The sequence below is a fragment of the Xiphophorus hellerii genome, chromosome 20 (genome assembly GCF_003331165.1).
Source record: "Xiphophorus hellerii strain 12219 chromosome 20, Xiphophorus_hellerii-4.1, whole genome shotgun sequence".
Taxonomy (NCBI): domain Eukaryota; kingdom Metazoa; phylum Chordata; class Actinopteri; order Cyprinodontiformes; family Poeciliidae; genus Xiphophorus; species Xiphophorus hellerii.
Genome location: NC_045691.1, coordinates 2,000,662 through 2,023,820, shown reverse-complemented (window position 1 = coordinate 2,023,820; position 23,159 = coordinate 2,000,662). Strand labels below are relative to the sequence as shown.

The window sequence follows — 23,159 nt, the reverse complement described above, 5'->3', positions numbered from 1 at the left end:
CAGGGCTCCTTTTTGGAGAAAAGAGCAACAACATACAGTACATCAAGTATAAAAGCCACAGCATTTGGTCAACACAAACTTTCAAAAGCGTGTTTGTAACTCAGCCTTCACATTCTGCATCCTTGCAACTGTTTGTGCCAAATCTCAACCTTTTCAGCTCTGTGTTGAATAGGGTTTTATGTGAACACTTTCCCAGTAAGCAACAGTACCAAAACGAAAACAGACTTCTGTGCCTTGAGTACACGCAAACCTGCACAGCATGATGTACGTCCAAATATCCTGTGATCTGACAGCCAGAGGATCAGCAGAATGCCAGGTACTTTTAAAACCGTTTCATTTTACATGAAGCTGTTTCACTCTTTCCTGGTGATCACTGGGACACATTTTGTTTTAATGGATTCCTTGGAAGGTCTTAAGGTGAAATTGGTGGCACTGCTGCATTGCAGCAACAAGGTCTTGGTTTGATTGACTTTCTGCTTGGAGTTTTCATGCATGTATGAGTTTTCTCCAGTTACTCTGGAAAAACCATGTTCCTATACGCGTTAGAATATTAGATCTGTTATGAAACTGTGAAAAGGAACACCAGCAAGATCCCATTAAGTGTTTTGGTCCCTTTATTTACTGTTAACCACATTTCAAACAACTAAACAACCAATGAAAATGGCATCACCAGATCTAAACAGCACTTTGCTTGACAAATAATCATCAGAGTAAGAATTTTACAAAAGAAATGTACAAATTTAGGACAAAACCTCACAATGAATGGATCAGAAATAAAATATAGTACAAGAGCCGTGAATCAAACACATAAAGTAAAATAAAGCCTCTGTAAAAATGAAAAATGGGTAAAGATTTCTGTCATTCACGCTGTCTTCAGTATAGAACTGTTATAGTCTGTCTCAATAGGTCCATAAGTCCAAATGGACTCAAACTGGGGGGAAGAGAGGAACGTAAACAAAGACTGTCATATTCTTTTATACATGTTTAGCTGAGTGAGTTTTGCTGCTTTTTTGAATATGAACATATTTTTGTTGATCAAATCATTCAATTATGAGAAATTTCTGAATAAAATAACCAACACAGGAGTGAATTATATACTTTCTGGTTCTAAAAGGCTTAAGGTAAAGTTAGGTTTGGAGGAAAATCCCTGTTTCAGTGTTAAGTTTTAGATTTCAGGAAACAAGAAAAACAAATACAATTTACACGCAATTCCAAAACAATGGAAATCTGAACTCAAGTGTATAAAAACGCCCTAAAACCTCCACAATTATTACAACAAATATGCCAAAATGAAGAAGTTATACGTAGATCCAATAATTTCAGTAATCACACAGAGAGTTGTGAAGGAAATTCTCAGCTACTCTTCCTTACAAAGTTGCTTCTGTTTAACTGTGTTTGCAGACATTTGTTTCTGCTAGGTTTATTTTTTAAATCAAGTTGATCAAGTCTTTCACTGCTGTCATATGGGTTAATTTTTCTGCCATAATCCAAGAGCACACATTTTCAGTCTCAAAGCAGGATTTCATGTCTTCTGTTCTCAAAACTTAATATTTTTGCTTACATTTATATTTTGAAAGCAGGACTTCTTGTCTTCCTTTTCAAAACTTGTACTCAAAACTTCTCCTCACGCTCACAATTAGTCTCTGCTCGCTCCCTGCATCCAGTGGGTGACGCAGGTTGCTACAATCAATAGTAGCCACACAGGCACACTCGCTAGAAGGAAACTGTGTGGTTCCAAAGTCAAGCAGAGAATGTTTAAGCGAGCAGAGAGTTCTGCAAGAATGCGAGGAGAAAGATTTGGGTAAACATTACAAGTTTCAAGAAAGAGATGAAGTCCTGCTTTCAAAAGAAAAACATAAGCAAAAGTATTAAAAGTTTTGAGAACAAAATACATGTAATCCTGCTTTCAGACTGAAAATGTGCTTTTTAGTTAGCACAACTACAGTAGATAAAATATTAGTTGTGCTAACCTAACAATTCCTGAGCACAAATTTAATGTTTTCATATTTTGCATGTTGTATAATGCCCTTAGATTAATATTTATTACTTTATTTGTCCTTGCTTTTGCATGTTTCTTGTTTGAAATAGTTATTGGGGGGGGGGGGGGGGGGAAAGTACGTGGGGAGAGAAAACCAAACTGTCTGCAACGTAAACAGTCTTTGCTTACTTCAAAATGAGAGCATGAATATAAACATCTATCAACCTGAAGAATTTGTAACAGTCGATCATCCAAACTTTATTCAACTGAAGGTTGGGAACTAAATTAGCTTTAGAATTTATCCAGAAAAATTTAAGTGCACTAAATGTTTTCATAGTTAGCTAAAATGCTCGAGGAAATATTAGCTCTGCTATTAGCGCATTAGCAGAAGTGTGCGTGACATTGCTTTCTCCATTTAGCAGATGGTTGACTACTGCATGTGTTGTACACATTTGAATCATCTTAGAACTGGTAAAGACAAGATCATTTTTATTGTGTCCTGGTATGTAAAGTCTGATAACGCCAACAAGGTGTATTTTCTCTATCCCTGACTAAGTGGGATACCTACAGTCTCTACCACCTGGAAAATTCTTGTTAGATCCACATTTCCCTCATGTAGGTTCTCTGTTTATAGGCTGAAATAATTTTCTACCCAACAAAGTGAGATTTTTAAACCTGCTCTCCGTTTTGCAGAGTAAAAATGAATGTGAACCATATCTTTGTCATTTTGATGATTAGAAAGTGGAGGGTTGAAACGGAAACTTCACCTCTAAAACCTTAGAGCATGGCTTAATAATTGGATGCAACTCAAGGACACTTAACAGAGTAAATTTCTTTCTGATCAGACTTGGTGAGCACATATCTTAAATGGATCAAATCCATCTTTCATTGCAAAAATAGTGCGAAAAAGGTTTCCTCTCTCCATATTTACACCTTTCCACAGGCTAATGCTGCTCAACTGAGCTCAAAGTGTCACACATGCAAATGCATCACCGATAGTTGGATGGACACAAGATTCTTTCCAAAAAAGATACTTTTTTTTTTTTTACGTAACAATCAAGCACCTGGATCCTGTTCCAGCAGCTGAAAAAGCAAAATATAAAAAAATCTTATTTTCACACATGTACAGGCTGTAGAAAGAAAACGCACCAAATTATAAATGAATGAAAATGACAAACAACTTTTCAGAGCTGCAACGAAATAATTTTGTTCTGGTGTTTGTTTGTTTGACTGTGGTTGCCTTATCTTATTTACAGAAAAGAGGATGCACACTGGAAGACTCACTTTTCATCATTGTACTGACCCAGAAAGAGAAAAAATTCAGAGTTGCTTTGGCCTTCAAAGGTAGGACATGTTGATCCATGTTCTGCAGTTATTGTTTTCTGACCTGGTAAACCTAATTTTGTTGCATTAGTAACAGTTTGTTTTAGTCAAAGAGCAAATGTGCTATAAAAAAATTGATTTCTTTTATTTTAACCTGACTTTCATTCTGTAAAATCTTCCAGTGTGCTTCAAGCCTTCAGAGGGAGACAACATTCAAGGCGTAGAATATATCTAAAAAGGAAATACTGTACATTAGTCACATCACAGCCTGGCAGAGAGGAAAGAGAAAGAAAACAAAGGGAAAAAAATTGCTTTTTTTTTTTAAACATCTCAATTTTTTAACATAATTTCTCTTTATACAAGCATGTAAAGTCCATTGTCTTGCTGAAGCAAATGCACACACAAAACAATGAGTGTGTTTGTTGGCGGCTTTCCCCCCCATCCTCTGTACAGGTCACAGGCACACCAAAAGGATGCGCACACGCTCTCCCAGGTTGAGTTCAGCTCAACAAGAAGCTGTTTTTCACTCCGTGTGTCTCAGTGTAGCTTTGAGAAAAACGGGAGGCGTCGGATCAGAAGGAGTTCAGAGCCTCTAAAGCCACTTCATAGCAGAACTTGTACTGTTCCTGAGGAGAAGACAAACCAAAGGAGAATCAGTCATCACGTTTATTTCATCTGAACATTTCATAAATTCAACTTGAACTACAAAAGTTAAAAAAGTGTTAGTGGGTGGCTAATTAAAACAATCTAAACAATATAAAAGCAGTTATTACCATCAATTTTTGTTAAAACATTGTTTTTTAGGAGGTTATTATTATTTATTATTTAAAATTAGAAAAGAAAACTTCTTGGCTGCAAAAAAACAACTATAATAATTATAATAAACTATAATAACTATAATAAAGTAAAAAATTGGTCTTTGAGACATAAGTAAGGAGCTACACCATAAAATGACAATTACTGTTTATAAAGGGCGTAGATGATCAGTCTATGGTCAATCAATTGCTATTATTCATGAACTCATGACCTTTTGCGAAGTATTAAAAAGTTACTTTTTTACATTAAAAAAAGCTCATTTTCTAAAGCTCTTATAAGAGTCATTACCTTGGATGTGAACATCCTGACTTCACAGCTCTGCTCTGATTTTTCATTAAAGCTCATTTTCCTGCGGTGACCTATAACTCTCCGTTTTGTTTATATTCGACCTTGAAGTTGCTGTATTGGTGAGTTTTGCTCGACCGTGAGTTTTGCACAAAATTCAGCTTTCATTTTGTGCTCTAACTAAAAGCATTTGGTGACAATGTAAAAATTAATTTGACTAATTGAATTTGTAATGTCTCTTTGGTGATAACTCAAGGTTTGGAGATTATTATGACAACCATCGGGGTCATAATAATTTAAACATTTTTCATCTGTTTCAATTTGCAAATTAGCTTTAAAAGTAACACCATCTCTAAATACTTAAGTCAGGTTTTACTAAAGTTAGCTGGTTTTCTGTCCAGATGCTCCCTAATTCTCACCATCGTCTCCACCATGTTTGTCTTGTTGTTCCTCAGTGTCTTGACTGTGTGGAAAACATCCACAATGTTCTGCTGCTGGATCATCTCATTGATGCTGCAGATGGCACAAAACGTTCCAGAACGTCCTCCACCAGTGCTGCAGAGCAGAAGGATGAGACCGAAGATCTTTATCAGCAACACTTAGAAACCAACCGGAGGAGCCTGTAAGTACTCTGAAAATCATCAAATGTCACAAATAGAACAAGTTGTACAAAACAGGAGACGATGAAATGAAAAATAGATGTCAATTTTTTAATACTGAACAAAAATATAAACACTCCATGTCAAATATTGTTGCCATGTGGAGTTAGCAACTGTAAATGAGAGTTTGCTGACATTTTGTTGTACAAAAGTAATATTTCTCTTGATTTGTGTATAATTTTTAATCCAACCTGCTGTCAGTAAGCATTACTCAGCGGATTTTTTTTTTTACTTAGTACATGGGTGGGGCATGTCCAGTGGGTGATCAGACAGAATGAGCAACTGGATAATCCCTGGACTGGAGACAATAAAAGGCCCCAAAATGTCAAATTTTGTCACAAGTCGTAAAGCCTCAGACGTCGCGAGTTATGCGGGAGCGTGCCATTGGCATGTTGGATGGAGGGATGTCCACCAGAGCAGTAGCTGCACGGCTCAATGTCCATTATCGGACGATAGGCCGTTTAAGAGTTTGTTTCCAACAGACTGGCACTACTGCAAATCAACCTCATCCTCGTTCGCCACGTGTGACCACTACAGCACAAGATCGCCACATCCGGTTCGTCCATCTGCAGGATCGGCTAAGACCAGCGATCCTGCAGTTGATGAGACTATTGGTCTGCACAACAGACGCATCACACCTCCGAATGTCCGTAACCGCCTATGAGAAGCCAACTGGGTCAGGATCAAATTCCTCAATCTGACCCCTATCATGTTCAAAGGACTGTCAATTCGCTCCAAATGGCCAAACCACCAGGTTATCAATGCCGATATGAAGATCAGTAATTACTGAAAATATATTTTGAGTTTCTCTATATATTGCATAACACAAATGTTCATAAAACTCTTATATTTGATATGGGGCATTTATATTTTTGTTCAGAGTATATTCACTGAAATATTTTTATTTAGCTTTGTTGCAGCTATTTTGGGCACTTCATAATTATGTCCTTACATTCAACAAAATGTTTTTAAATCTATTAAATGATTTAATCAGAATGAATGGTTTAAGTCCCAGCCCTAATTGATGTTGACATATATTCACCCAACTCTTTTAGTTAGTGGTGCAGAGACAAACTAAGTCTCTGCACCACTAAGGCATTTGGCACTAAGGTTGAGGCCAAATGCCACGTGGGTAATAATTAGCTGAAGCTACTTTCTGTGTAAAATATTAAAGCCAGGAGTGATTCAGCTCCTGTATCCTTAGCTTAGATAGTGTCAAACTAACAGAAGCTTTAAATAATTCTTTTTTATTGTGAGGCATGTGTAATTTTCCAGTTTTGTTTCAGAAAGTGATGCAACACCTCAGGTCCTCTCTGCTTTGAGACCAGATTTAGAATGCAGAGGGATTCCTTTAGCAATTCTTCGCCTACTTCTTGTTATGTTTTCTTTTTTCCTGCTTTGGGATACAAATTAACATGAAGGTGCAGGAGAAATAATATTTTAAATACATTTTGCAATAGTGCTTTAGGTTATATCTTAGGGCTAAAAGACATTAATATGATGAACCTAATTACTGAAGAACAAGAAGCAGGAAAGCTGATTTGATTTAAAACAGGTCAGGACTCGAGTGGCCAGTAGGGTCAAGACAACTGAATAACTTTCATACTATAATCGGATATGTATGAGAAAAGTCCAGTACTGTGCATATCTAAACGTTGCTGCACTAGAAATCTAGTTAAAACACAGAGAATTTCATTTGCAAACTAATTCTCATTTGAATCAGTATTTATACTGGTAATTAGGTCCCAGAAATCAAAAATTATGAATATTTTTGTTTCCTGGCTGTTTTAGGTTGTACTTGAATCCACATTGATGGTTTTGGATTCTCTGATGCTGCTCAGTAAAATGAGCAACGGTAATGACCAGACTCTGTCTGACTGCTGTTGGGAAAATGAACTGATAGAAACGTATTGTATAATAAATTTCTTATTTAAACCTTGTTTTCTCTGAAAGGTTTTACAAAATGTTAGTTTAAATGCTGGACAAAAAAATAACTCGGATCACTCAGTGTGCACCGACCTCTGACTTTTACCTTTCTACTATATTTAAAATGAGAATAGAATAGAATAGAATAGAATAGAATAGAATAGAAGTACTTTATTCATCCCAGCAGGGAAATTACTTCGCAGTTACAGCATAGAGACAAGACACAATAACAACTACCACTGAGTAGCAATTGTAGATAAAATAAAAAATAAAATATAAAATGCTATAAATTGTAAAAATATAAAATGCTGTTAATATAAAAAGCAAAAAGTCCTTGCAAAGATTCAAAAAATGCAGATATGTATATGTAAATATATGTACAGCAAGTGTGCCACAGTGCAGTTGTGCAAAATGGGACTGATTAGTGCAGAACAATGATTTAGCTTTTATTGTACAGTGAGATGGCCTGTGGCAGGAAGGATTTCCTGTATCTGTCCCTACGACAGCGGAGCTGGAGCAGCCTATGTGAGAAGGTGCTCCGCTGTCTGTCCACTATGTGGTGGAGAGGGTGCTGTTTATTGTCCATAATAGACAGAACCTTCTTCAGTCTCCTCCTCTCCACCACAGTTTCCAGGGACTCCAGCCTTAGTCCCAGTACAGAGCCAGCTTTCCTGATGATTTTGTCCAAATTAGCAGACTTTCAGTAATTTTTTAACATATTTTTACTAATGATAAGAAAATAAATCTGATTGATACATATACCTTCAAATAACATAAGCTTCCTGATGTTATTTGTAGGAGTTAAACCACCAAAGTACTTCAGTGTAAAAGATTACAATAAATTATTTTTACCATAGAAGGCACCAAACCTACGGTGAGCAAAATGAAACGACTTATCAGCAGCTGGTGGTTTGATCATGGAGACCAACCACCACATGAAAATGGTGATTACTATTTAGGTTGTGATTATTGTGGAGTTAACACATCCAGTAAACATGGATTTTGATATATAATATGCAAACTAAATATTATCAGGCAGAATGTGTTCAATGTGACTCAACAGGCATTAGTGGTAAACATATTTCATGGTGGTTGAAGTGAATCGGCATCAATATTCTGCAAATGTTTACTTTAAAACCATCACAAATAAAACAGAACATCATTTTTTAAAGTCATATTAGCAGTGAAATGACTGCTCCTCTTCTGGAGGATTGTTTCTGTGAGCTGCTTGTGATGCAGCCTCTACTCTGAATGTCAAAGCTTCTTATAAATCCAGTCATTTTATGCAACCAGGATCTTGTCTTCAAGAGGGTCTTAACTTGCAAAGCTAGTTTCAAACATTAAGCTGTTATTTACTGGGACAAAACAGAATCATATTTTTGTAACTCTGCTTTATCTAACATATGCTTTGATGACTGAATAATGGCACAAACACAGTGCTGCCTTCTGCTATTCTCCAAAGACTCAGTTTTATTTGCTTAAATTGAAACATAAAGAGCAGTGGGAGTAAATTTTCACCTGCTGCTAATTGAATCATCATCTTTTATTATTATTATTACTGATGTTACAGAGGAGTAAAATCAATGGCTTTGTTTGATTAGTCAGTGTCTTCACAGAAGCAGCTTCTGTATTAAGCTTAAAAGTATTTCTGGATTGAACTTTGAACTGAAAGTGAAACTCTAGCCAAGTGACCTTAACTTTTATTTAATCTGGGGAATGAAAAATGAATCATTTCTAGATTTACCTAATCTTATGGACATTATATTGACTAATTTCACCTACAGGGCCTGACAGCAGTTTCTGCAGTTGGATCTTGTTCCTCTACCAGTTTGAAGTGGGAGACGTTTCCTGGAAGAGAACGTCTGTGGATGGATGAGGTGTATTCCTGTTAGCTTTCTTTTAATCTGCTTCCTAATTTTTTGCATCTGCTGTTTTACTTCCTCATTTGTTCTGCTCAGATGGATTTTTTATGGAGCTCAGCAGAGTTTGTGGATTTGAGTGTGTGTAATCAGCCTGTTACCAACAGTGTTATAAATTTCAAAAGTGGACATTGAAGGATTGTTTTACTGCATGAGCTGTAACACAACAACAGAAGCACCTCGAACAGTAAAGATAAATGATGTGTGTAATTTGTTGCAGTGTTGTCGCAGAAGATTAGGGTTTTTCTTTTTTGAAGCTGTGCATAAGGATGAAATGACTATTAAATGAATCAGAACCAAGTTTGTAAACTGAGCTGATATTTAAAGGGAAACTTACATTTTTAAAAATCTGATAGTGTGGAGCACTTGTTGGTAGAAGAGAGACTTTTTTGCCGCAATGAGCTTAGAGAAAATGAATTTAATACATCAGAAAGTAAAAGTTAATGTTTCCTCACAAAATAACTTGTCTGATTGTGAGTCTGTTTGTTGCATCAGTCTGCCTGGTTTGAGCCTCTTCGTTCTGCTGGGATAACCTGAAGGCTATCAAGACCAGAGGAGCTGCACCGTTTGATGTTCATGCTTTTTTTTCTGATATATTTTTGGAAACTTAACTAATCCAAATAGAAGTTTCCTATTCTATTAGGTTTATATGTTGTTTTCTAAGGCTAAAGCTGCTTTTTGGGCCCAGGCCAAGATGTCAGGAATGGTATTGACTACTGATGACTACTTCATAGAACCCCAATCCTAAATTATTCCTTTAAATCGTTGGACTACTCCACTTCAGCTATGGGGGTCAACAAACTGCATGTTTTAGATGTTTTCCCGTCTTGAACACATCTGACTTGGGTGCTTCAACACAGGAATGTTGAATTGATCTGGTCTGTAAATACAGAAATACCGTTTTAAAACTGAAATTAAACTTTTTGAAAATGATGAAATTGTAGCTTCGTTCAGAAAGTCTTTTCAATGTCATCAGGTGATTCTGAACTCATCCAATCACTGAACAAATGCTTAGAACAGATAGATGTGTGGAGGAGAACAGAAACAAACTAAAGTTATTATCTTTGGACCTAAAAAGGAACGATCTAGAGCCAATGCACAGCTTCACTTGGTACAGCTGGAAACTAAAGATCAGGCCCAAAAATATATATTTGCTTAATGATTTTGATGATGGCATTTGACAAAATGTAATATTTATTGCTTGTTTCATAACTGGTTACTGTGTTATGTTTTGATGATGTAAAGCGTTTTGTTGCTGAAATGTTGTTACTAACAGTAAAGCATCATGACTGGGATTATTTTTTTCTTTAGCAGCAAACTAAAAGCTTCTCACCACGTCTTAATTATTAAACCACATATAAATACATTTTGTAGACACATATAAATACATATTTCTGTAACATGGCTGAAACAAAGTTAAACCACTGGATAACGGTCTACTTTTCAGACACACTTCAGGTTTTAGATTTCTCACAATCTAACAGCAAATTATCTTTAGCTCTAACAATTAGCTGTGGTGCAGATTATTAGTCCTCAACTCAGCCATCTGTTGTTCAATTCCTGAACTTTGCCTGTTTGAATACTATTCATAAAGTTGCTGAGTTAAGTGTCAGCAACATTTTCAGAAAATTTTATTAGTAATTGTGTAATAATTTTTTGTAAGACAGCTAAGTGCTGGTTCAGATGTATAAACTTAATCTTTTGTCTTGTTTGGGTTAGAAAACGGTCCAGTTTAATCCGAATAACATTTAAAATTTCTTTAAATGCTTAAAGAGATTTGTGTCTTTGCTTTGTCTCCCTATACTCACAGGCAGTGCACCACCGTCCTCCCGTCTCCTCCGTCGTACTGCTCCTGCCACTTGGCCAACCTCCTGACCAACTGGAGGATGGAGCGCTTCGAAAGAGGCGTGTCCCTGTAGGCGGGCCAGCCAATGAACTGGAAGTGCTGCACCAGGCGGTAACCGTCCTGAGGCTGTGAAGAAAGGTGGGAATTTAAAAGACTGTTAATGACGTGTGTTTCTGTTTAAAAGAAAAATGAACATTTTTGTTTTAGAAAGCAGCTGTGCACCTAAAATATTTAAAGCTGTAAAAGTTGAAGAATCGGTAAAGTCACAAAAGATGCTTGTTTTGTCTTTGCTTTTTGATCAAATGTACTTCAAGAAAATTGAATTTGATTCAATTTATATTTGAATTAAATTGTTTGTTCAGCAATCACTGTCAGAGTGCCAGTGGCACAATTACCATTACCAAGCCCCTGTTAAGTATGGTGGAGGATGTATGATGCTGTGGGCTGTTTACCTAATACTTGGTGTTTTTGTCAGTAAATTGAAAATGTTCAGAGTACAAAGCAGGATGACTGAACACCATGTAACTGATAACTTTACTAAAACAACTGCTTAATGTAGAATTCATTTCTGCTGAGTAAATCTAATAACAAATCTAATCAGTGATAGACAATAAAATGTATTTTGTTTTATTCCTACACATCCAGATTAATCCAGACCTGCTGGTTTACTTCTCTCACCTTTTTGTCTGTCTTCTCTCTTTCCCACTAATTTGTATATTTTATATCTTTTTCCTCTTTTCCCCTCTTTCACAGTTTCCCTCATTTGATGGCTTAGTGGTTGGTACTTCAGACTCTAGCAGAGTGAGATGTGCTGTTATGGCGATGATATGAGCCATTTCACACTACACTGGTGATGTGTTTGAGAGAGGAAGAGAGAGAGAACATAGGGAGGAGGTGGGAGGAGAGTTCACTAAGCGCTATAGGAGCTCACAGGCGAGAGGGCAGCACTGGAGTTGTACCGTCATGGATGAGATGAGAAGGGAGTAACAAAAGGAAGTGAGGCAGATGGAAACCAGGGAAAGGTGAGGAAAAAGTCTCATCCTAAAGAACGCCCTTTAAAAGTCGATCAAGGAGAACAAAGATCTGAACCAGCTCTACTTCAAACTAGGGCTGCAACTAACTATGCATTTAAAAAAATGCAATATTAGAAACACAGAAATGTGCAAGTAAGTGAGTAATTTAATTCCTTTTTTAAATGAGAAAATGAACATTTTCTTACCTAAAATGCAATAATATAGCTTTTCTTGCATGTACATTTGATCATTTGATCAGCAAAGAATGCATCTGCAGCTAAAAAAATACTTTTAATAATGTGAAAAACTCAGCCTTTTCTGCTGAACTTATCAGTACAGTGTAGGGCTAATCTGGTGTTTTATTTATTTAAATTATACATATATATATATATATATATATATATATATATTCAATTACTGCTCTGAACTGTTCTGTTCTGTTCTTTCAGCAAATAGTCTTTTTTGAGTCTGTATAATTCAGTTAACAATTATGCAGTTAATAAAATAATCAACTAATTTAGTAATCAATTAATCCGATTAATCATTTCAGCAATATCTCATATGCTGCATGATGTATAAAATACTAACCACGCATCAGTTTCTTTTCAAATAAAATCATCTATTCGGCATTAAACTGATCTGCCTAAACCTGGGTTGGCTTCCAGGTCAGAACCTTTTACTGTATCTCATCTCATTAAATAAGTGCAGCATCTTTAAACCAAATGTGGCGATGTGAAGTATGCAGGAGCTGCTTTAACATGTTACTGCTGTGACTTCCAGCAGTAACATTGTGGATTAACAAAAAGGAAAACTCTGGATACCCGAGCCATGTTGCAGATCCTGAAGATTCGGTTGATGATGTCTTCATCGATGTCCGCTGATATGAACTCCACTTGAATCGGGCCGTAACAGCATGAGTTCTTCTCCGGCCAGTACTGCATACATAACTATAACATCAGAAGAGACAGGCTCTACAATTTCAATGCCTTCAGAACATTTATTCAATCTGACATGTTCTGCCAGTAGATGGCAGCACTCCTAAAAAAGTTGTGCATGTTGTACCTGTGCTGCATCCATCTCGTTGAGCATGACAATGGAGGAGCAGTTGTAGTCGAACACCAGCCTCCAGAAGTCCCCCATGGTGTTTGGCAAAGGATGCTGGGTAACAATGAAGGCTGCTGGCTGTTTGTGGCTCTGGAAGGTTAACGTGGTCTATGGGTAAATAGTAACCAGAACACTGAAGTTATGAAGAACATCAGAAGTATGTTTAAACTTACATCCATTAATGCAGCGTTGATGTAGTTGGAGCTCTCTCCATCAACAGATATGAGAAAAGGCAGACATCGGTCAGCAGACAGAACGTCCATACTGCGGTTCTTATCGTGGTTCCGGGGCAGTAAGCCCACGCTGCAGTCTTCTGGACGAACTCTAGGTGTCACTATATTCAGCGTCTATCAGATCCATAAACAATAAATTAAATCGTTACGATCCAGCTAAAAAAAACACATTCTTTAATTTAAGGGAAAAGACTTTTATGCCTTTTTGTGAAGTCTTGAAACAAAACCTTTTCCATGGACTTACCTGGAACTCATCTTTAATCTGGCTGGAGTTGGTCTGTGGATCCAGTCTGCTGATATTGTAGTAAACGGCTCTGAACTCGCACACTGGAATCGCTGTGTTCCCACATAGACATGCTTCCAAGATGGCGTCGTGAACAAACACATACTGCTCCTGCAACACCAACAAAAGAAAGTCTGGGGGTGTCGGTGTTTTTCTGTCTCCTGACTTGGTGAACAAACAGCTGCTCAGCCTTGAACTCTGTTCCACTTGTTTAGAGCAGCAACAAATGTCACTTGTTGAGTAAACGATGCAGATTTGGCCCAGCAGCATTTTCAACACTCGATCAAAAGTAAGCAAAACAGGAACTCAGTTTCTGTTTGTTTATGCATATAAATACAGAATTTGCATTCTACTGCTGTTACGGCAGACTAAGACAGAATTGATGGAGCAGGGAGTGTTGCGGTGCATTGGTCCTTTATGGTGAAGTTTGGCCTTTCTTGTCTGAACCCCTAAACCCTCAGGTGAGAGCTGCAGCAGCCAAAGTGCATACTAATTCACAGCTGGCTGCTTTATCTTGTGTCAGTTCAGTTTTTTCTCCGTGTCCCACACGTGTTTGTCTGCAGCTTCTCGCATTTTCAATTTGCCTCCAATGTTATCGCTCAGCTTCCGTCTCTGCTGAATTTTGATTTGTTGCCCTTCGAGTGGAGAGGCGAGTTTAAAAGCATTATCAAAGTGACCTCTGTTGGTCATTACCTACTTTAGTGGCATTCAAATACACATTCACATGCAGAAACTCACGCGCAAACAGATGAGTGATACACACACACTTTTCTCTGTGCCTTTTAAAAGATTAATTACTTTGTGTTGTGCGGAGCAGGATTATAATAGAGGCGAACTGCTTCTACGCTGACACAAATTGCTCCCACACATTTAAAAGGCAGGGCAGGATGCATTTAGCTTGGTTTCAAGAGGCACACACACAAAAAGCTAGCAGTAACAGCACTGTTGTCATAACAGCAAAACCCCCCATGTGATGCTCTGGGTGGGTTTCACTTCTCTAATACATTCAAAAGTCATTTAGTCTTGAAGCATAAAGCAAGTCAGTCTGTTCTTTTTCTAATGGTGGAAAAGTTCATTTTTTTGGAAGCACACTATTTTCATTAAAGGCACAAATGGAAAGCAGGGGCGGGATGGATTAGATGGGCTTAGAGTAGCTTAGAAAGAAAATGAATACCTCTGTTCCAAAATGACATGGCCAACAGTTGCAACCCGTCTGGCTAATAATGACTGATCAGGCTCATTTAGAGCTGCTGAATAAACAGTGGAGAACAATGACTAACTGTGGATGTCGGCTCACAAAAACAACTCTTGAGGAAATCTGTGGTGGCTTAAGAACATTAAACCAACGATATCAGGTTCATTCTCTTTGAAGTTACCTTTGGGTGGGTTTTCAACCAACTTTTTTACTGTACATATTTTCCTCCTACCTCTGTCTGGACCATGTTGACCCGTTGAGATCTCAGTTCACGGATGCAGTTGAAAATATCCACCACTCCTTCATTCTCTGCCATGTCCAGCATGATGTCCACAGCGATGAAGCAACCTGTCCTCCCTGCACCAGCGCTGCAGAAACACATGGAAAAGATTCAACTCGCTTGTGCGCAACTCGTCTAGTTTTATGAAAGCTTTAAAAAATGATTTGCTCAAAATTGACAAGCCAATAAACAAGAAATCTTGATCATCGTTACGGCTGGGCAATGAAACAATTACAATATCTATCATCAGCAACACATGATCAATATTAATAGAAAATACGTCTGATAGAATTTTTGATCATTTGACTGAACTGTGATCCAGAACCGAACAGCATTCTGGGGGATGTAGGCAAATAAAACAATTTAGCCTCTTAACTTCTCAGGGCCAGCAAAGCAAGGCTGGTGGAATCAACTAACTCACTCACTCTTTGGTTACCTAGCAACAACCTTCGTACCTTGCGCAGCAGCAGTTTCAGGTTTCGCCGCTGTGCCTCATAACTGCTTAATAATAACGAAAAACAACAGTGTACTGTAGAGTGAAAACTGAATAAAATAATTTGGATGTTTAAGACAAAAAAGCGAGTCATGCTCAAAGGGAAATTCATAACCACTGTCCACTAACTTACATTAATCTTTGCAAGTTTGGAAAACAACATTCAAGTTAAAACTACAAGGAAGTTTAAATGCCAAAGGAAAAGTGTAATAAACATTGATTGTGTAAACATAAGGCCAACATTTCGACAATTGGTTTTAATAGTAGTTGGTATTTTTGAAGTATGACAGAGCCAAAGAAGACGAATGAAGTCTTCTACTTCTTTTACCAAAATCTCTACGGGGAAAAGTTCCCTCCTTTCTACAGCTCTTGGGGCATTCACTGCAAAAAACACAAACTTAGCAAAGGCTTAAACACAAATACTGTTTTCTTCTGTCGTCCTCACACACAAAGACGCTTTAGTATCCCATGCCTTGTGTTAAAGTGACAGAACTGAACAGCAACACCTGGACAGAAGAGATGGGAGACGAGGCAGACCAACAGATGAAAAGATGGAGTGAATGAGTCGAGGAGAGAAGGAAGCAGAACCATGGAACGATGTGAAGATGTTACTGTGAGCGACAGACGTGATCATAACAGGGAGGAAAAGAGGGACAGGTGAAGGGATGGAGAGGAAACCAAAGAAAAGAGGCATGGAGGGACAGGGAAGCGGAGGAAAGAGACCCATCTTTCATTCTGCAATCCTTATGACAGTTTTCAGAGACAGCTGGAGAGAGAGAAAACAAGGAGAGAGAGAGAAGGAGAGATAGAAAGCGCCTCAGCAGATTACCTGTCAGCGTCTGTGATTAATGTAGAGACCAGAATACTGTTGGGTGTGTGTGTGTGTGTGTTTGAAAGCTTTGTGACACAGGCCAACAGCGTTTGAGTGCCCCCGGAAATTGGAAGTGACTGCCATAACTTCCTGCCTGTCTGTCCACATACTTCCACCTCGATCGTCTGTTTACATGTCGGCTCTCTTCATTTGTCTGTCTGCTGCTCTCTTCCATTCTCTGGTTGTTTCACTTTTTCTGCTTCTTCTTACTTCTATAAAGTGGATGAGGAGTACACAAGTGTGTATTTGAAACATTGTATATTAGAGTAAGTGAGACATTAACAGGGGAGAAACAAATTTTGTAGAAATAAAAGGCCAAGAAAACATTTAATAAAGATTTGCAGGATGGGTTTTACTGATTACCAAGTCTCTCAAAGTTTTGATTTAACAAAACTGTCTTGTCAAATATGTTTGGAGTTTAAAGACTTAAGGTTATCAAAAATAGCTATCTGAGTTTTAACAAAATGCTTTGAGCTTGACTTCATTACATGCATATTGCATTTCTATAAAAGTGATTTCCCAACTGCTTGGTCGGGTTTTCTGAGATGGAAAAACAACATTTAGTTATGTGTGTTATTTTAAATGGTTAAAGAAAAGGAATCTGCACACTGTGCCCCAATTTCACAACAGTCTGAACTTTCAACAATCCTACTTTGCAGCACATGTTTGCCTTTGTATTTTATATAATAGATGCAACCACTGCTTCACAGCCAAATGCAAAAGAAAATGGGTCAGTGTGGAAAAAATACCAAAAAAGGAAAAATAGGTCAGAGAGAAAAACACAAAAACATATAAGTGAATGAGAATTTTGAAAATAGGCACCTGACAGTATTTTACCTCCATTATTTACTAATAATGGCTGGGTGTTAACATTTATTTTGTGTAGTCCCTGCTGAGATCCACACTTTGCATTAATACAAGTTTCAATTATTTCAAATGAATTGAGAAACTCAGTCCAAACTTCGTGTCAGATCCCGCCAGAGGATTTATTATTGAAGCTTAAGTAACAATTTGGCCTTTTTGGTGACTATTCTGAAATGAACACAAAAAAATATTTTCCCAATGACAATAACTCAATAGTATGTTTGTGTGGGCCAGACTGCAGTGCACCGACATGTCCACAAATGTGTTTTTTCTTTCTTTTTTCTTTTGTCAGTTAAAACATTTTATCAGAAGTCTATCTTCCAGCTCCTACAACAAACCGATATGTTTCTATCTTAGAAGAACATCTTCTATTTTGTCTCTTTCTCTGGAAAAAAAAATAGAATTTGCAATTTTACCATGAATCCATTAGCTCTGGATTCATGTCCTGGTTGCCTTTTTGATGCAGCCTTTAAGTCTCAACCTCTAGAAGGTGAAAACACTAGAAGATGTGAGACATAATTTTACTTAACATCACAAAGAATAAAACTAGTTTTATTTGGGATCATTTTACAAGGTTTACAGTTGCAAAAAAAGGTGTAGATGGGAGATGCAAAGGGCTCAACAATATCTAGTTCATAAAACGTATTGTAATAGCAACATGTTCAAGGACATGTTTGTAAAATGAAGATAACATGAAGAAAACATATATATGGAAGAAAAGTAGAAAACCTAGTTAATTATGGTGTTTAGTTTGTCCATCGGTAGAAAAGAGACGGGCACCAAGCAACAACACAACTTCACAGAAATATAAAACATTGTAGTGGATGAAACAAAGTAATGAATTTAAATTAGCATTTTTTGCTCTTACGTTTTTAAAGTATCAAATATTGGGTAAAATATTTTAACATCTAAAAGTCCAGAACCAGAACCTTTGTATTCACTTGTTTCTGGTACGGCACTAAATCTGATGAACAAGCGACATCCTCATGCTTCTCTGGGCTAGTGATTTATTTCTGCTTCAAAATCGATCTGATGGTAGCTGGAAAAGTCGTGTTAACAGGAGTTAGCATATCAGCGAAGTCAATCAAGCCTAAAATAGCATCTAATTGCTAAACCTGCTGCAGCAGCACAAACGCTAGCGCTAATGTCAACGTTCATAGTTCACATTTCTAAAGCAATATTTTTCAAATTAGTTTCATGAATGATCAGGGGTTACAGAAACGTATGAAAGCTGAATGGGTAGATTAGCACATTGTTTTTAATCTGCTATTTAGGTCATCTCAGTGTGTTCTGTTACCTGCAGTGGACCGCTATGGGCCCGGCGTCCGGTGGATTGAGGAACTTGACCTGCCGTATGAAGCCCAGCAGTCCCGTGGCGTAACAGGGAACGCCGTGATCCGGCCAGCTGGTGAAGTGAAACTGACGAAGTTCACGGATCTCGTGGTGGCCCTTCTGAAAAACATGACGACACACTGTGCTCAGGCGCATGCACTTGCAATGAAAACCTCAGGAAAGGATTTCACCTGCTGGTGAAAAGTGTTGGCCATTTTCTCTCCTGATTATGACAAATGCAGGTATGTCACAAAGCTTTTTTCCTCTTTTGGGGCAAACTGACAAGAAGACACATCACAGTTCAGGACCCTAATTTACAGCAGGGATTTTCAGGAATACAAGGGCCTTGATGTGTCTTTGGTTTCACATGGAAAATAAATCAATCTTGTGCATGTCAAGACGGCGCTCGGGGCCACTTCTGGGACTGAGAGGCAGGAAGACTTATTGTGGCTCATTTGCTTAATTTACAGGGGAGATTTGGGGAAACTGAAGGCCACTCAAGCTCCATAAAAAAGATTAATTGATTTCACAAATCTCATGATGGTTCTTTAGGGAGAAACTTACAGAAAGAAATGCCATCATCCAGTTCAGCTTCCCAGTTTGCTACCAAGGAGACTAGCATCCTTCTAAGTCCTTTGGGTGGATTGTAGCTCAATGTAAAAGTACATATCTAATTATAACTTAGTCAAGAGGAAAAAACAGTAACTGTGAGGTAATTTTAAAAGCATGTTACCTACAGTGGAGGCACAGTTCTGCATAAATACTGGAGATAAAATGAAAATTCTCTGTGCCTGAGGGTAAAACTCTAAACTACATTTCTGGAGACAAAATAGCTGATTGATTGAAATAATGGTGAGAAATACTTTTTACTATATTACTGTCAAATAAAAAATGGCCTCCATGATGAGCAGGAAAAAGAATCTGTAAAATATGATCATTTCTTTTAACTTCTGACTTCTAATGGCTAGCATGTTCTCCTTCTGTCTGTCTGAGTTTTTTCAAAACTGCAGTAAAACCAATTAGTGGGACTAAAAGGCACAAACGTTTCCCTATGCCTACATATCGGCATTGATTCTCTGTGAATTTCAATATTAATGTTAACATTTTATTCTTTAATACCAGCTTGAAAATCTGAAAAACTTCAAATTATCAGTAAAAAACAAAGAAAGTCATAAATTGTTGAAAAGAAATGACAGGAAAAAGGTTCTGTTTTTATTTTGATCAAGGAATGGAGGTCAAATGAGCAAAAGCTGCAGCCACAGAAGATCCCTGAGGCCACCAGGAGAGAATAGTGAGCAGGTGTGAAGTGGAAGATTACCTGAAATACAAAACTCCTGACAGTCTTCCAGAAAATGACTTACTGGGTTATTACTGCTCAACATGGTGGTCGTAGAATCCGTTAAATTAATAAACTAAAGTCAATTAGTTATTGATCCAGTTTTTTCCATTCACAGTCTATAATCTGATGTGTTTTTGTACACTTAAAAAACGAAATAGAACCCAGAAAAGACTAAATTGCTTTGATGAAACTCTAGAAGTGTCTGAGGGTGTACTTTCTTTTTATTATGATATGGCAACCTAAATCTCTATGTTTCTATTTTGAACATAGATCTGCGTCACACTTTGGGATTCTGTTTCCTTTTCCTCCTGTTCCCTTACAACACTGTGTGCTCTTTCTTTAATTATTCAGAACAATCGATTTCCTTTTATGCTTCTAAACTGAGAGCGGTTTAAAACCGAGAGTCATGATCTCCCAAGTTCAGTTTACGCTCTAAGAATAGAAACTGAAATGAAACTGTTGTTATTCCATCCCTCATCCTGGGTCAAGGTAGGAAGGGATTCTTTAGCATAATGATGGTTTGAGAAGAAGCACTGGCACAGTGAAGAGAGAATAAAAGTAAAAAAAAGGTGTGTAAGACAGTGTAAAGTTCAAGGAATAAATGATTAGAATGAGGATTGAGAGACTGGAAGAAGAGGAGAGATGGTAAAGGGAGGGAAGTGAAAAAAAAAAAGAGTAATGAGCGTAGAGGGAGAGGAAGGACAAAAGGCAGCGTAAAACCCAGAAAAACCACAAGGTAATTTGATTGGTCGACTTTGCATCGATCGACTCTTCTCTATGATGTTGAAATTACTTCTCTAAATCAATAGGCGGCATAAAAACATGGCCTGAGATTCACGATACTTGGGTTGAAAAAATAAAACAAATAAACATTCAAATGTTCGAAGGAAAATGAGAATCTAGAATTGCCCCTCGCAGTGAAAAATGAGAATAATTCCTTCAAAGATCTGCAGTTATTTTAACAGTTCCTGTCAGCACATAAAATAATGAAATGAATCCATAATTTTATGACATTCTATACACTTTTGCATAAATATTTTCCTCTTCCGTCCTGTTACAACTAGAAGAAGTGCTCTGACTACCTTGTGAGAGACTACCTTAACCTGCCCTTTATTGTCTGAATGTCCTGAATCTGGATAACTTGGGACAACAGGATGAGAAAGTTGCAACAATCATTAGGTTTTTACTTACAAGTTCACCCTGACATCCAGGAGATTGTTCTGTGAGAACAACAACCAGTTACGTTTTATGCAATTTCCCTTTCATTTCTCTGCTAGTTGTTTGAAATAGAATTACAATTGTTCAAAAAACACAGAGGGAGAGTTTACCTGAAAAACCCATCAGAATAGATGTCATGATGGAAAAGAACAGACTTGTGTTTGTTTTCTTGTACTGAAACACTGAAAGCTTCACCGTTTTTTCTAATACTAGAATAGAAAAATGCGTAAGCATTCAAAAATAACGACCTCGGAAAACTAAAGTGTTTTATTTCTGGGAAAAACATGAATTGCTTTGTGCTTTATGAAAAGCTTAATGTTCTTTAGTCCTTCGTTCCATGAGACCTTCCTGGTTGTAACAATGCAGACAGCAGCTGCACCTCAAATCAATCTGCTCAGAGCATTTCTGTGCTGGAACATATTTAAGAACCATTTATGGTTCAACTGACGTCTGAATAGAAGTTAGTAGATTAGACAAATTAAAACCACTGCGCTGCATAGCTCCGGTCAGTTTTCATCAGTGTTGGGTTTTTTTTAGATTTTTTTCTTTTGATTTCATGGAGTATTTCTTTACTATTTATTAATAACAAGATTTAATTAATTTTGAGTGAAACGGCTCTCCATATACAGATTTTTCAAAGACATATTGAATGACTGTTGCAGATGTTACACTCTAAAATATCACTGTAATCACTCCAAAGTTCAACCAAATGTGTGTCATTAGCCATTTTCTCTCATCAACAAAGAAACAAAGCACATCTGCTTTGTCACAACATGGCTCAGTTCTGACACATTATTAGATATGAGTCTTTACTGCAGTTGTGCCTTGAAGCTAAACTGGAGCAAAACACTGCAATCAAATCATTCCTGCTGTGCAGAAGGACAGCAGGAACCTACCTGGACTGTTGGAGGATAAAATGCCCCAGAACTACATCTTTGTTCCTGCAATAGGATTCATTCTCTGTTGGTGTTTATATGTCTAATAACACCAGTTAGCTGCATTCTATAAAATCAAGATGATACAAAAATGTGTCCTGAAGTGTATAGGTTTTAATTCCTCTTTGATTTGTGTTCAATAAAAGTAAGAATTCTACACACCATGGTTAAAATGAACTAAATTTAACAAAATAACAAAAATTGAGGACAGATTTTTGTTAATTAAAATAAATAACTATATCGAGCGTTTCTAAAGCTAACTAAAACATACAGAAATTATAGAAATTATATCTTTTGTTTACATTTTATGAATCCATCTATTAGTGAAATATTAGTTTTTTCCCCTCACATAAGCAAATCAGCAAATTATGGCACCCCATTCTCCTGGCTCAGCTGACGCTAATCTGCAAAATGGCAACAGCAAAAGTTGGAAGGAAACATCAGAATCAATTGTTCAACAATAACTGAATACATTTTGTGAAAATGGTAACTTCTGTTGAGAAATAATAATTAATAAATAATTCTGTGTTTTCCTTCTATCTCTGTTAGCTAGTTGCTAAGCTAAAGCTAAAGGAAATGACATGTTAGAAAATGCAAATGAGAGCTATGCTTAGAGGAAGTGACACACCAGGGCACGCCCTCTTTGGGGCGTAGCTTAGAGACAGGCTAACAAAGGAGATCACAAACTCTTCTGGGCCATTTTGTCTGTTACCTCCTAAAGGAGGCATGAGAAATGGACCAGCTGTATTTTGGTATTAATAAATGGAATTCCTGAATTCAGCTCACTGACTCTTCTTTAACCTCAGACATGGAGAACGGATGATTCTCCACACTTCTGTTGAGTATTGATTAGCTAATCAATGTATATATCATGACAATGCAATACTTTAATCTTTTTGAATTCTGCACTTAAAAATTACCCAAAGTATGAAAAAACTAACTACTATAATTAATAAAAACTAAACTAAAGCTAAACAATATGTGGCTAATAATAACTAATAAAAACTATCAAACACACTAAACACTAATTAAAACTAGCTAGACAAACAAAAAGTCAAATAAAACTAAACGGTAATGAAAAACCCAAAATTACTATAATCCTGCTGCACTCCCAAATCTTTGGCTTCATAAAAAATATTTGATTTCCACACTTCAAAGTGTTGTTTACTAGATAAATCCAATTTTAATGGATTCTGTGTGATGGTCTACAGCAACAAATGCTTCATGAAAGAGATTGTCTTCAGCTA

General features: G+C 37.1%; 1 protein-coding gene across 11 annotated transcripts in view; it reads right to left on the bottom strand.

Moving 5' to 3' along the window:
* Window positions 1-596: 596 nt before the first annotated feature.
* The window catches only part of ptprt (protein tyrosine phosphatase receptor type T), a 334,801-nt gene continuing 312,238 nt past the window's right edge, over window positions 597-23,159 (bottom strand). For all 11 annotated transcript variants that reach the window (XM_032549166.1, XM_032549170.1, XM_032549167.1 and 8 more), the window contains 9 exons: window positions 18,386-18,540; window positions 14,813-14,948; window positions 13,347-13,496; window positions 13,043-13,216; window positions 12,828-12,959; window positions 12,587-12,712; window positions 10,715-10,878; window positions 4,822-4,957; window positions 597-3,927 (listed from right to left, as the gene is read on the bottom strand). In XM_032549166.1, coding sequence (XP_032405057.1) covers window positions 3,874-3,927; window positions 4,822-4,957; window positions 10,715-10,878; window positions 12,587-12,712; window positions 12,828-12,959; window positions 13,043-13,216; window positions 13,347-13,496; window positions 14,813-14,948; window positions 18,386-18,540 — 1,227 coding nt within the window. In that variant the 3' untranslated portion in view covers window positions 597-3,873. The remainder of the gene's footprint in view (window positions 3,928-4,821; window positions 4,958-10,714; window positions 10,879-12,586; window positions 12,713-12,827; window positions 12,960-13,042; window positions 13,217-13,346; window positions 13,497-14,812; window positions 14,949-18,385; window positions 18,541-23,159) is intronic.